The sequence below is a fragment of the Callospermophilus lateralis genome, chromosome 12 (genome assembly GCF_048772815.1).
Source record: "Callospermophilus lateralis isolate mCalLat2 chromosome 12, mCalLat2.hap1, whole genome shotgun sequence".
Taxonomy (NCBI): domain Eukaryota; kingdom Metazoa; phylum Chordata; class Mammalia; order Rodentia; family Sciuridae; genus Callospermophilus; species Callospermophilus lateralis.
The window spans coordinates 85,446,040-85,466,152 of NC_135316.1; the positions used below are offsets into that span (position 1 = coordinate 85,446,040).

Sequence of the window (20,113 nt, forward strand, 5' to 3'; positions counted from 1 at the left end):
GAACATGGTGATTTCCAAAACTTTCCTGCGAACAAGCAAAAAAAGTATAATTTATTTGTAAGGTTGAGATTCTGCCAGATTTTAAATAAGGATTAGAGTTTCCTTGCAATAGAAGGCAACAAAATTAGAAATGTCTGTTCCCTTCAAAAGTTATATACTTAGGGGTAGGGAGGATGGAGAGGTTTCTAAGCAGCTATGTTAGCTCCATTTGTCCTAAAGCTGAACAGGTCATCTAATATTTGTTCCTCATTCCTTGCCTTCCCTCCGCCCCCCACGCCCCGCCCCACAAATAAACTTTTAATCATCTCCCACTTTTGGAATTATTTTATGTTTTTGGCAAATTGCCTTAAAAAAAACAGAAATATAGGGCTGGAGCTGGAGCTCATGGTAGCGTGCTTGCCCAGCATATTTGAGGTCCTGGGTTCAATCTTCAGCACCACATAAAAAGATAAATAAATAAAACAAAGGCATTGTGTCCATTTACAACTAAAATAAAAATTAAAAAAAAAAAAAAACAGAAACAATGTATCCATGGTTCCGCCCATTTCCCCAGTCCTACCTTAATTCCACACTCTGTCCTCTGCCTCTAACTCCTCATTCTGCAGGGCCTTACCTCCCTGTCCCCACACAATTCCCGGACCACACACGACCTTCAACTTGTGCTAAGGTTAAAGTTCCCATTTCAGATTCTTCAAAGGTTGCCTGGATCACTGTTTTACTAGTGCCTACCCAAAACAACACAATTAAGCCCTTCATTTTCTTCCCTTCATTATTCCCAATTGAATCTTATTGTGAAATTCCTTTGGAGAACAATAATGGGTTTTGATGATTTTAGGCAGGTGAATCATATACTTCTGAAGCTCTAGGGAAGGTTATTTCAGTGTAGGATAGAAGGAAAAACTAAAGAGTCTCAGATGACAGCCTTTCTTTCCACCCTAACGAAAATTCAAGACACTCCAAAGAGTCGTCCCCCAAGACTGAGCTGTTTTCTCCCATTTCATGTAACAAAAAATAAGAGCTGACACATAAACATCCCTTCAGGAAGGATTTTGTTACATTCAAAAAACAGAAGTCAAATCATAATTGGCACACAGATGCTGTTCACATAATAGACATTTAAAACTAAATAAATCCAAGTGCCTGACTTATTAGAAGAGTGTCCCACAAACTCTGCTGACAGATTTCACCTCCAATTTGCTTTTTGACTGTATATCTCTTAAAATGATCAATCTTTAAAATTTCACATTACCCTGTCATCTGTAATGGAGGGGGGGGGGGAAGAACTCAGGCACCAGAAGAATGAGAAGTTATACTCCATTTATTTTGGATGTGTCAAAATGCATTCTACTGTCATGTATAACTAATTAGAACAAAAATTTTAAAAAGAAAAAAAACATAAAATTTTAAAAAAAAGAACTCAGGGGAAAAATGGCACATCTTCAAAATCTCTCTTCCTCTATCTGAAGACTTACATTTGGGAACCCCCTATTCATCAGCCACACACCCCAACCTTCTTTTTCCTTCATGGTAAACTAAAAGGATCACTAGGGCTCCAAACACATACTTCGTGCATGCAAATGGTGTCTGCACAAATTTTATAGTAAAAAGACTTGAGAAGACAATCCATGAGGCTCTCGACAATTGTGATATCTATTTGAAGCCAAGATGTACAGCACTGTGTCAAGACGTGAGTTAGTATCATGTGAATTACGCGTGTGAAACCAGGCAAGTGGTGGCTGCACACACTCCAGTCTCCGTAGGCATCCCAAAAGTTGACCTCCACAGCAACTCAGGTCTTCACCCTCCAGAACTATATTCTAATTTTTCCTTTTCTTTGATTTCACCAAAGTCTTCTCTTTATCCTTTCTGGCTTCACATGCACAATTAGCATGATATCAACTCATATTTTTACAAAATGTTACACTTCTTAAATGGCTTCAGATATGTATCAGAATTCTCAAGGACCCTGTGCATTATCTACAGGTGTTCTTTTACTAAAGACAAAAGCGCCTAATACAACTACCAATGCTCAATTACCAATTATTGATTAAATACGTTAGTACACTTATTCTGTACTTCTAATTTCCATGTAAGAAAACCTCACTTATGGTATAAAAAATATACCATCTTATAAGTAGTTCACACAACTGAAATATCCTTTCTAAATTCCTTTTTAAGCCTTTGCACCACAGCTATCTAGAACAGCCTTCTCCATGTAGAATAATAGTCAATAAAGTCTGCTGACTTAATGATTAGAAAAAATTATAAAAACATGCAACATATACACTTCAAAGTGACTATATACTGCATTACAAGCTTCAAAAATGGAGATGGGAATGACAACCTATAAGGACCCAAACTATCTCAGAAAATGAGGAAAAATTTCGCCCCTCTTGTAACAACAAAAAATACAGTTTAAATTTCAGATAGAATGTTAGTTTAGGCTCCTGTTTTTTGGGTTTTTTTGTTTTTGTTTTTTTGGTCTTTTTTGTTCCCATTGTAATGATGAAAAATGTTTGTGTTTATAATACGACTGCATTTTAGCACCTTCAGGCAAAACAGGCACAGGTAATGACTTGCCAAAGCAAAGAGAATATCTAGAAGCAGATGCATAATCACAGAATCCATTAAATTTTTGCACCTTAATTTTTTGGCAGACTTTCTAGTCAAGTGCAACCTGACAGGAGTAATGAATAAATAAACAGCAGTTCTAGACATCTGGTATTGTGGGAGGCATAGATATTTTGAGCTATCAAATAAATATGCAAATGGTTAAAATTAACTACTGATTCCCCTCCCCACCCAACACCCAGTGACATTGGTGAATGCTCACAGTGGGCAAATCTATGGAGAAGCCAAAATTTGCAATCTGAAGGCTTCCTAATTCAGGACCCCGTGACAGGAGGGCCCCATACATCTCACACATTAGTACAGCACACACTGCCACACCCTGTGGTCCTCCCCGGAAGAGACAGTATCTGCCTCTTAGATTTCCCTTATCCCAGCTTCCACAGCAGACTGGGCTGTCAATTCTTTCTCAAGAGCATATCAATTTCTTGAAAAAGGTCCCAGTTAAACCTCAATTAGGGGGCCATTCTGTCTCTTTAAGATGACACTGCACGCCCCCCCCCCCCACCAACCTATGCATTTCAGCATTTATTTCTCACAAGTTGATATTGTTTCTCTATCTTCATGCGGTTCCAGGTCAGGATATATCATCATTGCCCCCCCCAAGAATTGTCTGCTTGTCCTATGTTAACTGTCAGCAATTTTTAGGTCTCTAAAATGCTATTCATGGAATAAACTAGAATTTAAAAAAAAATAATAAAATTGTAGCTGTGTCCGGACAGAATGCCTTTATTTATTTGTTTATGTTTTATGTGGGGCTTAGGACCAGACCCAGTGCCTCACACATGCAAGGCAAGCACTCTTCCACTGAGCTACAGTCCCAGCCCTAAACTAGACTTTTCATCACATGATAAAAATCTCTACAAAGAGAAAAAAATGATGGAGTATCAAGTATAGTTTCAAATTTTAAAATCTTGCTAGCCATTTTAACTTCCTAAAGACTTGATCCAAATATGAAACTACCTAGGCCTTGACAGCACACTCAGCATATTCTGAATGAATTAAATCCCAGCGCTCAAATTTGTGATAACTCCTTCAGTACTCATAGCTGACTTCCATGAAAGCAAAGAATTTTGAAATAACAACAGACTATCTTGTAATTAGAGGGAGGGTTCCTTATCCCTTTAGTATAGACTGTTTACTATCACAAAAATTAAATGTTGGAGGGGGTCCGTTAATGATAATACTTAATTACACCGCTTTAAAAGTAATATCAATATCGCCACCTAGTGGCCATATAAGTCCCCTAACTCAACAGGTTGTCCAAGCTGCAAAGTGTAAATATAAATAAAAGACAATATAGTGCACACATACCAAAACGGAGTAGAAGCATAAAATAAAGTATAAGAAAAATTCTTTGAGGAATTAAGTTTTTCCTGAGTTTTGAAAGCTGAGAAAAATGCATCAATTTAAATACAGTTTCTAACACTGTACGTTTGACATTCTACTAGGTGCCATGGGAAATATGAAGGCAGTTTGCTGTCTAAAGGCAGGACAGATGCACAGTATCAAGTTAACCATGAGGGAGTCCGTGAAAAATGCCAAAGGGCACCCCAGAAACCTGGTGTCAGAAGATAAAATTTTCCATCATGGTACGCAACAACATAGTCTGTCAAAATAAAATAATAATACTTAACATTTTTTAAAAGGATATTTAGACGTTCATTATAACACAAGTGAGCCTTGAAGACATTATTAAGTGAAATAAACCCATTACTAAAGGGCAAATACTGTATGGCTCCATCATGTGAAGGACCCAGAGCATCCAAACTCACAGAGACAGGAAGTAGAATGGTGGTGGTCGAGGGCTGTGGGAAAGAGAAATGGGCAGTTGTTGTTTGATGGGTTCAGAGCCTCAGTGTGGCAGGATGAAAAGTTCTGAAGATAGGTTGCCAACCTGAACGTACTTGACACTACCAAACTTAAGTAAGGGGTTGATTTTGTGATAGGTGCTTTTGAACCACAATTAAAAGATTAGAATGGAGATAATAATGACAGCAACATGAGCCAGCTACAACACACTCGCTTTGTGATGCTTCCTGGGGTAAGCGCACAGGCATTAGTCCCAGGAGAAAGCCCCGTAAGATGGGCAGCTTGAGATGCCCTAAGAGGCCTCTCTGGAGAACATCACAGGACTGGACACTATTTGAAAGACTGAACCTGGGGTTCCCGGCATAACACTTCACCCTTCTCTCTGCACCTCTCTGTCTACCCCTCAATCTTTCTAGAGGGCTGCCCTTGCTCTACCTGGCCCCCAGACACCTGTCTTCCCTAGGGTCCACTGCCCTTCCAGTTCTAGATATCAGCCCTATGTGCTATTTTTTAAAGCTCAAGTTCACCAGCTCCTGGCCAAGCCTTTTTCATGAGCTTCAAACAAATACCCAGCCTCTGGCCACTGACAATACTGCTGAGGATGTGACCTCTGCAAATACGTAGTCAGCTTTGCCCACTGAACCTGCAAAGAGCCATCCTCAGCCTCACCTAGCAGCACTACCTCACCTGAGTCCTAGCTGGGAGCAATCCTTCCTTCTCCTCAGCCCATGCCTAAATCCCACCATCTGGCCCATAAACCTCTATGTCACCCCTGTCCAGATCCAGTGCTTCCCCACTGGCCATGGAGAAGGCCCAGCAGCATGGGCCATGCACCTGAGCAGCCCTGCCCCAGGCTAATCTGAAGGCCTCAGAATGAAGCCCCTACCCTGGTCTTGGCTCTCCTACCGCCATCCTCCCACAGTTAACAGAGACTGGGCTTAAGACGCATATCCAACCAGGTCTATTCCCGACGGTCCTCTCTAGCAGGAAGCTTCAACCAGGGGTCACTCTAGCTGTAACAGTAACTGGAGGAGGCCAGGAGCCAGAGACACCAAACGTCTCACGCATCAAAGGGATGGTTCTCAAAATGCCAGTGGTGCCCCCTAAGAAGCCCTGAGTAAGGCCTGGCTCTCCAGGGTACACACAGTTCCTTGTGACCATGTCTCCATCTCCCTTCCCAGGCTGGCTTCCCACATGGCTGAATCCCAGCTGATACCTTCTCAGAACAGCAGGCCCTCACATTCCACACCTCTCACCTGGCTGTCCTACCTGCTGGCCTCCCCTCCCATCCCTGACCTCAACCTAACTGGAGCCTGATATGCAGGACTTGGCTCTCACAAGTCCCTCCTTAAGCCCTGTATCTCCTCTTTAGCTGCCTACTTCCCCACCCAGCCATGATGGGGACCCCTCTTTTATGTACCCTTCCATCACAGCACTCCCACATTGCTGTAAGATTGCCTGCTGACGGGCCTGTCTCCTCTCTTGGACTTTATCTTCCTGATCTTCATCTTCCCAGTACTTTGCCCATAGTAAATCTGTAAATACTGAATGATGAGATATGCATAGATAAATTCTTCTACAGACTAGGCGAGTCCTTGAAGTGTAAACAAAATCCTAAATTTAGCAGAGACATCAGTTTGTTCCCCAGGACCCATCCTACCATCTTCCTTTTAATGGTTAGACCCCTTGAGTTCTGGCTGGACCCAAGGCCACTGAACCAGACACTGCATTTCCAGCCTTGGGATGCCTATCTGATTATGTTCGGGACAGTGGTACATAAGGAAAAGGGACATATATAACTTCAAGGTCCTCATCCTTGTCCTCCACACACTGCAGGGTGGAAAAGGACAAGAAACTTGGAGCAAGAAACCTGGAGTAGAGCCTTCTACCCCAGCCTGACCACTGACTGGGCTGTTTGGGAGGGGAAGTAAATCTTCTACCTTCCTTAAACCATTTTTATGTTGTCTATGTTAAAAAAGTCAAGGGAATTTTTTGCAATTTGACTACCATATATTGGATACTTCCTTTGTCTAAAGTGCTGTGAAGAGATCCAAAGAAGCGTCTGTCTTCAGAGAACCTGTGACTTAATGCAATGTGTGTGCATGCGTGTGTGTCTGTGTGTGTGTGTGTGTGTGTGTACACCTGGGTGCATGTATGTGCCTGCGCATGACCAAAGGTATCTATGCTGTCTGGAAGAGAAGTGAAAAGGAACTCCTATTACAATAGAAAAGAAAGCAGCTCTGGGAAAGAAGAGATAATGAATTTCAGGATGCAATTCAATTAACATTCACCGAAAACTCAGGCTAAGTACACACACTGCGCTTGGTTCTGAGAAATCAAAAACTTAATAAGACACATTCTTTTCTCTGCTCTCAAAATTTGTAGGAAAGACAAAATGGTAACAAGCAATAATACAAAGTGAAAAGTACACAAAAGAATTTGTACAAGATTCAGAAGCGGGACCACAGAGAAAGTGCTTTGCAAGGGAGGGTCAGGAAGGGACACAGAAAGGCCTCCTGGGGATATGGAGGAAGATAAGCTCAACTCCTGCAGAGCCACAGAGGCACAGCAAGGTGACCAGAAGAAGTTTGAAATTGCTGGGAAGCAAAGCTCAAAGAATTGAGTGACAGGAGACAATGCTGGGATCCAGGGGCAGAAACATCAGTCAATAAACTCTGGTATAATTACCCAGGCAAAGGGGAAGAAACATGGAAGGCTTCCTCCACTCGGCTGGATCCACTCCCTCTCAGCTGCCTGCCATCTTGCCTCAAAACTCCTGGAAGGGGCTGAGAATGAAGCTCAGTGGTAGAGCATGTGTTTAGCATGCATGAGGCCCTGGGTTCAATCCCCAGTACCAAAAAACTAACAAAATAAAACACTGGGAGACACCAAGAAGCTCCAGCCAACACACATTTTTCATTCCTAAATACAAATTTGTCATGTTCTGTTTCAATGAGAACCTTAACCACCCTCCCACAGGGTCTATGGTCAGTTTTAATCACCCAGCAATCTTGCACCTCTAGGCCCTACTTTTTGCAGAGCCTCCAAAGGAGGGTAGGCACATCCAGCCCCTAGAATGACCCTCCCAAGTCTCTTTTGTCCTAATGAGAAAAAAAGGAAAGAATTTTCTTTGTATAATTTTTTTATATAATTTCTATTACTTCCCACCAAAAAGAACTCTCATGCCTTATCCCCAGTGCAGACCAAGTCTCAGGAACATTGTTCTGCTCCAAGGTGCCCTGTAAACTAAGCTTCCCAGATGAGTGAAGGGGAAAGGTAGGTAGAGTCAATGATGTGTACTCATCTACACAAAAGAAGAAGAAAAATAAGAGTAGACAAATAGCAAAGAAAGTATGGGGGTAAATTCCACCAACTAGATTTTGTTGGCAAAGAATGTTATTACCCACATTAATGGCAAAAGTTACTCCTGTGGGTTAAATACATGGGGATGACACATAATCCACACACGAGTCTTTCTCTACAAGATGGAAGGCATTTCTGGGAGCAGAGAACAGGCAGGCACACAGGAAAAAGGGCACCCTTAATTCATATATGAGTGAGTGATGCCTAACTGTGTACTGACCTGCCAATATTGTGTAATTGTGGTCACATAATTTAGGTCAGTGGCCAAGGTCCAGTGAAGCTAAATCCGGTTCAGGCTTGTCTGGACACAACGGAAGGACTATTCAGGATACTGGTGCTCCTCTCTTGGCAGCAGCCTGCATTTGGCCACCCCCTAGTGCCTCCACCAGAACTGATGGAACTTAGCTAGTCAAGGTTGCTGTAAGTCTGCCCCTCTCATGAGATCAGGAAGACCCAGTTTAAAAAAAAAAAAAAAAAAAATTATAAGTTAGGTTTCCGGACAAAGATGAACTTCAAACCTATGAGGCTCATCTAATCTCTGATTGCCAAAAACAATAATCTGTCAAAAGCATGTAATTCTTTTCTCTCCCTGAGAAATTATAATGTTCCAAATGGGGCAACCTAGAGAGCTTGCTCTTGTAGGGATGCTGGGAGGTTTTTGAAGTTTATGTCAATCATTTAAAGACAAGATACAGTAAACCTTACTCTCAGCAATGTCTTTGTCTCAAATATTGTTAAGGATGCTTAACTCCATTGATATTTCTGACCCTTTATTTTCCAGCCCCCACCAAGAGAAGAAAGCAATCAGTCAAACATACATGACTCTTGTCAAAAAAGTTCTTTCTTAAGAAAACCAAGAAACAGCATTTGAATACAGACAAATATACTGTCTTGAAGGCCATAGCAATCTGGTGCAAAGGCCCTGAAGGAAGTTTTTTTTTTTTTTTCACTTGGTTAAAGAAGAAAGCACATATACAGCAATACACAAATCCCCCTTTATCTATGATCTAAATTACTGGAGATCAACCACAATTTTAAAATGTTACATGAAAAACTCCATTAAAAAAAAAAATTCCTGAAGTTTTAAATTGTGCACCATTTTGAGTAGTATGATGAAATCTTGGGCTGTCTTCCTGAGTCCTTCCTAGGACATGAATCATCACTTTGTCCAGTGTATCCTTGCTTTATATGCTACCCACCCACTAGTCACAACAGTCAACTTAGTTATCAGACTGACTGCTGTAGAATTATAGTGTTTGTGTCCAAGTAACCTTACTTTACTTAATAACTATTAAGTGACTAGTGAGCAGGTAACATATACAGCAAGGACACACTGGACAAAGGGATGGTTCATGTCCTGGGAAGGACTAAGCAAAATAGCCCAAGATTTCATCATACTACTCAAAATGGTGCACAATTTAAAACAACAGTGGTGCTGACAATATTATTACAATGCATTGCTGTAATTATTCTATTTTATTGTTAGTTTTTGTTGTTAATCTCTTACTGTGCCTAATTTACAAACTAAACTTCATCCTAAATATGTATGTATAGGGAAAACATAGTATGTAATTTGGTACTATTTGCAGTTTCAGGCATCCACTGGGGGTCTTGGAACACATTCCCACAAATAAAGGGGGACTCCTGAACAAGAAAGTAGATCTTCCTTTGTGTCAAACCTCACCATTATTCATAGCAACTTTAGATTCAGCTCATGTCTATTTTAAATGTCATTAAAATGTACCTGTATGTGTAGATTTTCCTCTCCATAATCCTTCTGGGATATTACATTATAAATCAAATCAAAGTTCAATTAATGACATCCAATTAAAAAACAGATTAAGAGGCTCACAGAGAGAGCACCACACTAAGATTAATGAAAATGTTATTTCAACATGAAAATTGCCTTTAGAACTTGTTACCAAAATTCTGAATATTAATTATCTCTATTTTAAGTCCTGCCTATAAAAAGTCATTTCTTCTACTTTGTTTTATCAGACTTCATGGCAAAGCCATACAAAGCCCTACACGATTGTATAATTCTAGGTTAAACACATATATAAATATTATACACACATGCACAATAATTTAGTATATGATGCTTTGAGCATTAGGAATTAAGGAGAGCATTTTCAACAACAAAGAGTCAATATTAAATAAGCCAAATGAGTCAGATGAGTTACTCTCATCTAAATAAAATTGATTTTCTACAGATTTGGTGTTTGGGAAAACATAAAATATATGAAGAAATACACAATTACAGACACTCCAAACCATCTCCACATACCTGTGTAAGATTTGCAGCCTCTTTTAAGATGATCTTTTTCAATTGCTCTGCTTTCTTTGCATGAAAAGAATTACTTTGGCTCTGGATGACAAATACAATTTCTTTTAAGTCTAGAACCAAAAAAATAAAAAAAAAATTTCAGGTATTTTAAAACAAGGTTTGAAATAAACTTGAAAATAAGTAAGGGGGGGAAAACCCAGCATCAACTACAAAATAATCCTTCAGGCAATGAACTCTCAGCAGGGGAAATCTATTTATATAAAATTTCGGAGACAAACCTTTCAAACTGGTTTCTGAAATGAACTTCCTAGAAGTTAGCAAGTAAATAAGCTCACTGTACTAGACCAAGGCTGTGGTGACAAATGGAGAATGTGCTCCTGCATCTGTCAAAAAGAATGTGCCAAAGTTCTAAAGTGACTAGAATAACCACTTCCCTAGTGACAGAAAATCCCACAACCACATACTCCCGCGCTGTGCTGCTATTGTCATGGGTTGAAGTATGTCCCCAAAACACTTAGGTTGAAGTTCTCACCCTCAGTACCCAGACTGTGACCTTATGGCATTGAATCTTTACAGAGGCAATCAAGTTAAATGAGGTCGTTAGTGGGCCCTAATCCAACAGGATCAGGGTCCTTATAAAAAGTGAAAATTTGGACACTGAGGTGACATGTGGAGACAAATGGTGTGAAAACATGTGGAGAAGATGACCATCCACAATCCAGGGAGAGAGGCCTGGGACAGACTCTTCCTCAGAGCCTGCAGAGGAAACCAGCCCCTCAACACTTGCAGCCTCCAGAATTGGGAGACAATGAATTTCTGATTAAGTCACCCATTCTGGGACCCTTTGTTATGCAGTCTATGTTATCTTTTTGTTATTGTGACAAAACACCTGAGATAACAAACTTATAGGAGGAAGAATTTATTTGGGCTCATAGTTTTGAAAACTTCAGCCCGTGGCCACTTGCCCCAGTTGCTCTGGACCTCTGGTGGCACAGTACGTCATGACATCCAGGAAACAAAGAGAGACTATCCCCTTGAAGGACATGCCTCCAATGACCTACCTTCCTTCTCCACCTCTCAAAGGTCCCACCACCTCCCAGTGGCACCATAGTCTGGGGACCAAGACTAACACAGGGGCCTGTGGAAGATAGTTCATACCTAAAGTATAACATGGCCCTAATGAACCACTACTATGCCATTTTGAGAATGTTCTGGAGCCCTTTACAGTGACACTTAACAGTGAAGACATATGTCCCATGAGTTCACAAGTATTTGTAAATAAATGCCTCAATCATCCCTACCATACATCACAAGGAACTTTAGCCAGATTAGAGGTTCTCCCCAGGAAGACGGCTGCAAAACATCAACAACCGCAGGCGCTGGCCAAAGTGCCACACAAAAGCCCACCTATGACCACACCCCAGCAGCATCTGCCAGCCCGCGAGGGCCCACTTTAAGAGGGTCCAGTCTTTTACAATAGCCAGCAAAACCCTAGGATGTCATGCCCACCTGGGGGGGGGGGCAATTCCCAGAGGTCCTGCCAATAGAGGCAGATGCTCAAGCCATATACTTAAGAAGCACATTGGGCCGCTGGGGTTCTGAACTCATAATACAGGAACAGATAGATAGAAACAGCCACAGTGGCATCACCCTGCCACCAAACAAGGGTGTGGGCAGGAAGAAGATGTCACATATATTGTGACCTCCAGCCACATGTACAGCAGACCAATTCAGGGACCTTCTTCCCACCACAAGCTTGTCCCCTTAACACCTCTGCTCAAGGACACTAATTTGTTGTTTTGTTTTGTTTGTTTTGTTTTTGGACCATGGATTGAACCCAGGGATGCTTAGCCACCAAGTCACAATTCTGTCCCTTTTTTATATTTTATTAGAAACAGGGCCTCGCTGAGTTGCTTAAGGCCTCACTAAGTTGCTGAGCCTGGCTTTGAACTCACGATCCTCCTGCCTCAGCCTCCTACGTAGCTGGGATTACAGGGATGTGTGTCACCACCGGGCCCAATTTGGTTTTAATTGTATTCCACTGTGTCTTTTTGTTCTTATGTGTGGTTCAATAGTTCCATTCATTTCTTCACTCACTCAAATATTCATACAACAGATAGCTCCGCAGTGAGCCACCTAGTTCCTAAAAATAATCTGAAATGTTCCTTGGTTAAAACTCAATAAAAAATTTAAAAGGAACTGCTGAACAACCTACTGAATATGACCTAATTCCTTCCCTTTAGGAGTTTAGGTAAACATAACCATTCCATCTACTTTAAATCAACTTCTTGGCTCTGTGCACCAAATACATGGATAAAGCTTAAAGGGGTGTTTTACATTTCAACTGAAATGTTATCTTCGATCCACTATATCTAAAACATTAATATAAGGTGGCATATCAAAATAGAAGTCATAAAGATTTATTTTTATAAGAATGGAGCTTCAGGGGATAATTTTTTTCAATATTTAATAAGGTTGAAGATGCACATGACCCAGAAATTCCACTCCTATTAATCATCCTTGAAAATCTCTCATGTGTATACAAGGACATATAAAAAGAGTGTTCACAGTGGCATTGTATGAAAGGAAAAAAAAGAAAAGAAAGCAACCCAAATATCCACTAACAAGATATATAAATCAGAATACTACATAGCAGTAAAAAGTAACTAGCACTCTGAGCATAAAGTAGTCACATGTAAAAATTAACTAGCATGATATGTATCAATCCATATACTGTGGCTGAATGCCAAAAAGATAATCCTGGGGGACAAAAACAAATTGCATAAGAATAACTATATAAATCAACAGTTTGCAAATGTAGAACAAGAAATACACATAAAGTGGATCTATATGATATGTAGGTATACATATCATGTAAAAGTATAAAAGATTATATGAGAATGATAAAAACTGCATGAGTGAGGATAACGGTTAACAGGCTTTGGCTGTAGCAGTAGTGCTGTGTTTCTTAATCTAAGTGGAAGATACATGGATATTCAGTATCTCCGTATTTATGCCTTTTCATGTGTTCAAATTGTTTCATAATAAAATCTTCAAACGAATAGAAGATCTGTCTGTCAAAAAGTTGACCCTGCCTGCACCATGGTAACTGACTCTTGATGCTTCTACCAGCCCAGCAAATTTCTCATTGTTCTCACAAAGACCACAGTTCTTTCATGCAGCGAAGAGACCTTATAAGAACAAAAGCAAATTCTTCCCCTTTTCATATATCTGAGTCATGCCTGTGAGTTTCTGCCATTCATTTTTTAACACAACTACTAAGAAACCACCCTCACCCCTTCCTTTTTATGTACTCCAATCTTGCATGCTACATGCATTTATTCAGCAACCATCTTCCAAGTGCCCACTAAGTGCAAGGCTCTGGAATGCACAGATGAATGAGCACAGTCACAGCAATGAAATGTCTGAACCTACAGCTCAGAAGTCAGGCTGTGATAACCAAACCAGGAGGTGGAAAGCCAGAGCTAAGCCCAGGGTACTACGGGAGCATGCATGGGAAGCAGGTGAGGCTGGGTCAAGAAACGATCTTGGAAAGAGGGATTTCCACTGTTCCCTTCAAAAGGCTGCAGTGTTCTGCTGTCTCACACACAGAGGGTAGCAGATCATTAGGGAATGAAGACAAGGGGTTATTACAGAGCTGGCAGCCTGCCTTATTTCTGTAGCATTCCTGAGTACCTACCCAGAGAATCTGGCAGGCCCTCTGAAAAAAGAATGAGAAGCACTGTGGGTGATAAAGTTAGAGAGAGAGTCAGACTCAGCCCCACCAGATCACGAAGGACTTATATGCTGTGCTATGAGGCTTGGAATGCAAATGAACTGCCTTCAAACTGGCTAGGGTCTTAGGAGCTAAGTGTGGCCACAGGCAGCAGGGTCTGCCAATAGGAGGGAATGAGGCCACTATGTCCTGGGGACAGGCACAAAAAGAAAGGATGGGAGGAGACCTTCCCTGCAGAGAGACTGGGGAAGGCTTGGAACAGAGAGTTGAATTTAGGACTCTGAAAATATTAACAGTTGGAACTGGCTAATAAATAGGGTGCATGTTGGAGAGTTATTTCAGGGCCAAGGCTAAAGAGGAAGGGGGCACCTGACATTCATGAATAACAGAAGATACATGCTCTTCAGCCCCAACCCACTCCAGGCAACAATCAGGCTGGTACAGTTTAGTGCTAAAAAACAGCTTACATGCTTAAATCCCAGCAGTTCTTTACATCAGCACCAAGAACTATTTTCTGACATACAACCTAGTCCCTCCCTCAACCGAATCACATTCTGGCCAAGTCCAGGTCCCAGAGTTCATCTGGGCAGCCGTTTTCTCTGTTGATGCCATTCAGCCGCTGAACTCTCAGATTTCCACTGCCCACTGGACACAGTGAATAAGATGATTGCACTATATCCTTTGCATCTTGCTGGCACTTCTCTGAACTCACTGCAACTCGCCTTCAGCAAACACTGGCACAATTTGTGACAGACTGCCATCATTTCTCCTCCAACAATGTGCAATAAATGGGCTGCATGTTAAGTGCCAGATAATGGCTATCAACGTGACAGGCTAGAAGAAGGGGAAGATAAAGATTTAGTCAAGGATACGGAAAGGACCAAGGAGATACTGCAGCTAACAGTGGGCTACAGAGAAAAATTCAGGAAAGGCAACAGGGCCAAGGGTAAAGTTAGAAAAGGATGCCTGGAAGAGAAACAACTTCATCTGTTGCTGAGCACCCATTGGAGAGGGGCCAACCACTCGGAAATAACCCAGTAGAATGGATTTCATCATACTGGTGCTTTTCTGATGAGAAATCAGTACAGTTTCTTCTGAAAAAGGTGACTAACAAGTAGCCTTATGATCTATAACTGAGGGGTAAACGTGCATACAGACATACACACCCATACACAGGAAGAGCCACTCCAAGTGTGTCTTCCTTAGCAAGAGCAATTGCACACTAGTGAGTCGACTGATTAGGCAGTGAACCAAAAGAGGAAAAATGACCAACTGGTGTGTGAAGGCTGTGACCTGCTCTGAGGACTGTGAGCCTAGAGTTGAGGCACTCTGGCTTTCCTGATGACACCATGACTATGACAGTATTGCTTTTTAGTAGCCTCCTATTCCTGTAGGTGCACAGGAAAACTTGGGAGAAAGAAGCCCCCTGGGTCTTTTTCAGATGAACTGATACCAAGTTGGGTATTACCCTGACTTGCAGTTTGCAGTTGTAAGATTGTCAATTTACTTGTCCAAGGTAACTTCCCCTGGGTGGTTTCAAGCTCATGTTGCGGATTCAGGTCTCTAAACACAAGCATTAGGAGGAGACCCAACAGCTCCCATGAAATAAACCTACAAATATCCAAAACCACCAGTGGGGGCAGCAGAGAGAAATCTCCTCATGGGAAGGAGCAGTTGAGCCAAAGTGGGTGTTGTAACAGAAGAAAAAACAATGAACAGACATGGCCCCTTAAATGCAGCTACTCTCAGAGCCCACAGACCCTGAACCTTGCCCCCATAGGCCCCAGATGCACCTCCCTTTCCATGTGCAGGGGTGGGGAGGTAGCTTCCTGCTCTTCTGCTTCCTCAGAATCCAGGCTCAGGAAGGAAAGGCCTGGAAAGGAGAGCGTTCCCTCTCCTTGTTATCCAAAGCTTGTCTTCCAGGTTTCCATGGCCTACCCTGGGATGAAGGACAATGACAAAATTCACACTCCTGGAGGTCAGGCCCACTCCAACTTCCAGAGGTGCAACCTTGCCCTCTGTCCGCACACGAGATGACATTAACAGGTGACTAACTCATGGTCGCATCCCTAAGAATGTTTACAACATACTGGGGTAGGAAGTACCAACAACGGTGTAGATGGGTTGTGACAGAAGAGCGGTGTGTACAAAGGAGGGAGGAGCAACTTTCGGGTCAGAGACTCCCAGATGAGTCTGAGGATGTGACTGAACTGACCCTAAAGGGCACACAGCCATCCACCGGTCAAGGATGGAGCCCGGCTCTAGAAGAACACAGCATGAGCAAAGGCCACAGCTGGTCCTCTTTTCCCACTAAGTAGGAGTCTCTGCTATGGTGTGGATATCTTTTGAATGTGTCCCTCAAAGGTTTATGATTTGGAGGCTTGGTCCCCAGAGAGGCAGGGCTGTGAAATGGTGGGATCTTTCAGAGGTGGAGCCTAATGGGAGGTGGTTAGGTCATTGGGGTGCTGACCTCAGAAGAGATCAATGTAGCTCTCCAGAGGGCCCAGTTAATTCCTCTGAGAATGAGCTGCTATAAAAGAGTGAGCCCGACTCCTGAATCTTTCTGGCTTTCTATCTTGCCATGTGACATTTGCTTCTCCCACTCATCCCTGCCATGATGCCATCTGCCATGATCTGATGCCGCCAATAGGGGGGCCCTCACCAGAGTCAGAACAAACGGAACCTCGTGTACTTGGACTTTCGGCCTCCAGAACTATGAACTAAATAAAATTTTTTTCTCCATAAATACTCATCCTCAGGTATTTGTTATAGCAACAGAAAATGAATTAACACAGCCCCTAATAACAGAGATAATGTCTTGTCCTGCTCTGCACCCCCCACAGCACCCACCAGGCATGATGCTATACCCTCATGAAAGCTCAGTGAGTGATGGCTGAGGGAATTAAATCTAAGACTTTAATTGTTACCTCTAGCACCTATCATATGCCAATATGCCAGTCTGAAAAGCGTTCTCCCCACCCCTGCATAATAGGAAAGAGTATTTGAACAATAAAATTTATCCCATAAGTAAAAACAGAAAAAAATCTGCTTTATGAAATATAATGTACAAAAAATTTGCCTACATACACTCTCAGGTTAAAAAAAAAATCACTTACCTATGCCATTTTTTCTTGATATCCCACTTTTCTTCAAATCCTATGTTTAAAATAAAAGAGAAAATGATAAATCTCATCGAATAAAACAAGAGCTAGCAATCTATGGATAAATATGTATGGTACATATTAACACTTAGAGGGAAGACTTGAAGACAGAAGCTTGGAAACACTTTCCTAAAGAAAGAAGACGACAACAAAAGGTGGGAAGGCAGCAACGGAGTACTTCCGCCTCACCCAGAAGCGCTGAATCAGAACTGCGCTTCTCTTACATGATCCTGGGCAAATCGCTTAATTGAGCTGAAGCTCTTTTCTCCTGTGTAGGATGATGTTCTTTGAAAGTTAATTTTAGAAACCTTGTCAACTCTAAAGCATCACAAACCAACTAGAGACAGTCCCCTTACTGGCAGGGTATTCCTCATGAAAAAGTGCTCTTTGGGAATTTGGACCTACTGTCACCAGGAAGTTTCCCACCACATTCTCTGCTTCCTGCAAAGCAGCCCTAGGGGCCTACACAGGGCAGCAGAGGAGGTCAGCTGATAGTGGTGTCTATGGCTTGAATATGCTCCCCCAAAAGCACATGTTGAAAACTTCATCCTCAGTGCAACAGTGTTAACAGGTAATTAGGGCTCAGCCCTCACAAGTGGGTTCATGTCATTAAGAGTGAGTTGTTATAAATCCTGGTTCAGTCCTGTGCTCTCACACATGCTCTCTTGCCCTTCTGCCTTCCACCATGGGATGACTCTAGCAAAAAAAGCCCTCACTGGATGCCCCCACCTTGGACTTCAAAGCCTCCAGAACTGTAAGAAATAAACCTTAGTTCTTTACAAATTACCAGTCTCAGGTATTTTGTTAAGATAGTACCACACACAGTCACAAGTATAAAAGAGGAACCTCGGAGCTGGCAAACCCCAGACACAGAAATCTGGATGCTGCCACGGAAATACCTGGTTCTGACCCTATGAGATTCAAGGAGGAACTCTCAAAGAGATTCTTTGACAAAGTACAAGGAATCAGCAGCTGAATCTGCCATTTCTGTTATCTCCTCCACAGACTGAAAGGCGTTTTCTTCTTAATTGCCCTTTCCACTCTCAACAGCCACATGCTGTAATTACCTGGATGGTGGCAAATATCCCTCAATTTTCTTCACACACTGCACTAAGGATTGATTGTGAGCCTCTACCATCAAAACCGGGAGCAGCTTAAAAGCCAAGATACAGCCACAAAGCAATGTGTCCTTTAAGAATGCCAAAGAGGCAGGGACAATAGGCAGGGAGGAGGGAGAGCTAAACACAGGGGAATGACAACTGCACATGGCATTTTACAAAATTATCTTTGTCTCAAGACTAGAAATGCCACTGAGCCAGGGAAGAATTCACAGTTAGGTGCTTATTTGTTAGATCTCAGGATCTAATGTCACTTAATCCTGATAAAAGAGGCTGTTGGGAGAACCCACTTAAAAAGCCCAGAGAGTTTAACCTACATCTCTAAATGTAGGGAGCCAAAGCCAGGTTAGATCTTAAGTTAGTGATTATAGACTCCCTGCACTAAATCCCCTAAATGCCACACCTGATCAGAACCACCTGCTGTGGGGGCTGGGAGCACTGACCTTGGCTCCAGGGCATCACTGCTTCCCACCGTTAACCTTATGTTTGCCCTTGAACCAAAGCTGTCAGCTCCTTGCAAGGCCACAAACTTGGCTGCCAGATAAGGCTCACAGAAAGGTCCAATGTTACCATCTAGAAAGAGCACTGGAGCTGATTCAATCCAACACAGCCCTGTCACCAACAAAGACAATCCTTTATCATAAGGAAGATAAAGGAATTTTCCAGGGCCCAAGTCACTAGCCACAAAACCCGGATGAAAGTTCAAGCCCTCTGTAACGCCCCTCCCTCACACCACCATGCACGCACAACCTTGCCCAGAGGCGTCCTTTAGATATGAACATATTTTGAGAGTAAGCTAAAACTAACATCTACAACAGAAGTCACCTTTAACAACACATTGAAAGACAAAAAAAAAAAAAAAAAAAATAGCAGAACGCAGTGCTTCCAGACCAACTTCAACAAACTGGGGCACCAGCTGAACTTTCCACCAGATAGCTTTGTGAAACCTAAGAACAGGAACCCAAATTATGTATCTCTCGAGTTGTTATTAAGCACTGTAGCTCAGATGGGCTGACACAATAGCTAGGAAATGATTAGCTATTTCAAATGACTCAATCTGTTAACTGTTAAAATAAAACACCCGAGGAACGGTTGCATTAGGTGAACTGAAATGGAACCAGAATGGTCTTGAGTCATCTCCCCTTTGAGATAGAAAATGAGAGTAAATGAACAAACTGACAGAACATTTAAAATTCTGTCTTCAGCGCCCCTCGTGAATAGTCTGAGTTCTTTCTAAGAAGAAAGAAACACATGGTTTGTTTTATTATCTCTGCTGCCACATTTCTTATACTGACTATCAATATTAATCAGAATGTGCTCACAGTCAAGGTTGTATAAGTCAACTGAATTACCATTCAGATAGGAAAGACATTGGTTATTAATGCATTTACTCTGCCAACAGCTCCCACCCTAGCCAGGAACAGACACCCGTGTCACTCTTTTACATGGGTTTGATGTTTTTAAGCCACAACAGATTTGAACACATGCAATCGAAATATGCAATACTTAATTTGTAACTTCTTCACAAAAACAAAGTATAACATGCTCAAAATATTTGGAATGTAATTTTTGATGAAGAAAGAGAAATAAAATGCCATCTTCCAACTCTGTCCTCACCACCCCCTTCTAGATTTTAAGTACATTATTCCAGATGTGTTCCCATTATTGTAACCAGGTGTAAGCTGGTCCTGTTTTCTAATTCTGCCTCCACCAATTACTGGGTCAGGCCTCAGTTTCTCATCTGGCTCCAATTCTTGCCACCATCATCATCTATTTCATATGACTTCAGCTGCTACCACAAAAAGAAATTTAACTAGTGAAAGTAATCAGGTCTTTTACTTTGTTGCTTTGACTTGCCTAGGCAGAAGAGATTATTTAAGCAACCCCTTGAAAGGTTGCATAAGACATTTCTTACTATTAGGTAAACCATTAGGACTGGTATTATTCTGAATTACACACACACACACACACACACACACCCCTTCATAACAGCCCTTTGAAGTAGATC

General features: G+C 41.9%; 1 protein-coding gene across 1 annotated transcript in view; it reads right to left on the minus strand.

The window, feature by feature from the left end:
• Nucleotides 1-20,113, minus strand: part of B3glct (beta 3-glucosyltransferase) — a 120,814-nt gene that overhangs the window by 69,881 nt on the left and 30,820 nt on the right. Inside the window, exons 3-4 of the mRNA XM_076872348.1 lie at nucleotides 16,943-16,982; nucleotides 10,091-10,200 (exon numbers count right to left, since the gene is read on the minus strand). Coding sequence (XP_076728463.1) covers nucleotides 10,091-10,200; nucleotides 16,943-16,982 — 150 coding nt within the window. The remainder of the gene's footprint in view (nucleotides 1-10,090; nucleotides 10,201-16,942; nucleotides 16,983-20,113) is intronic.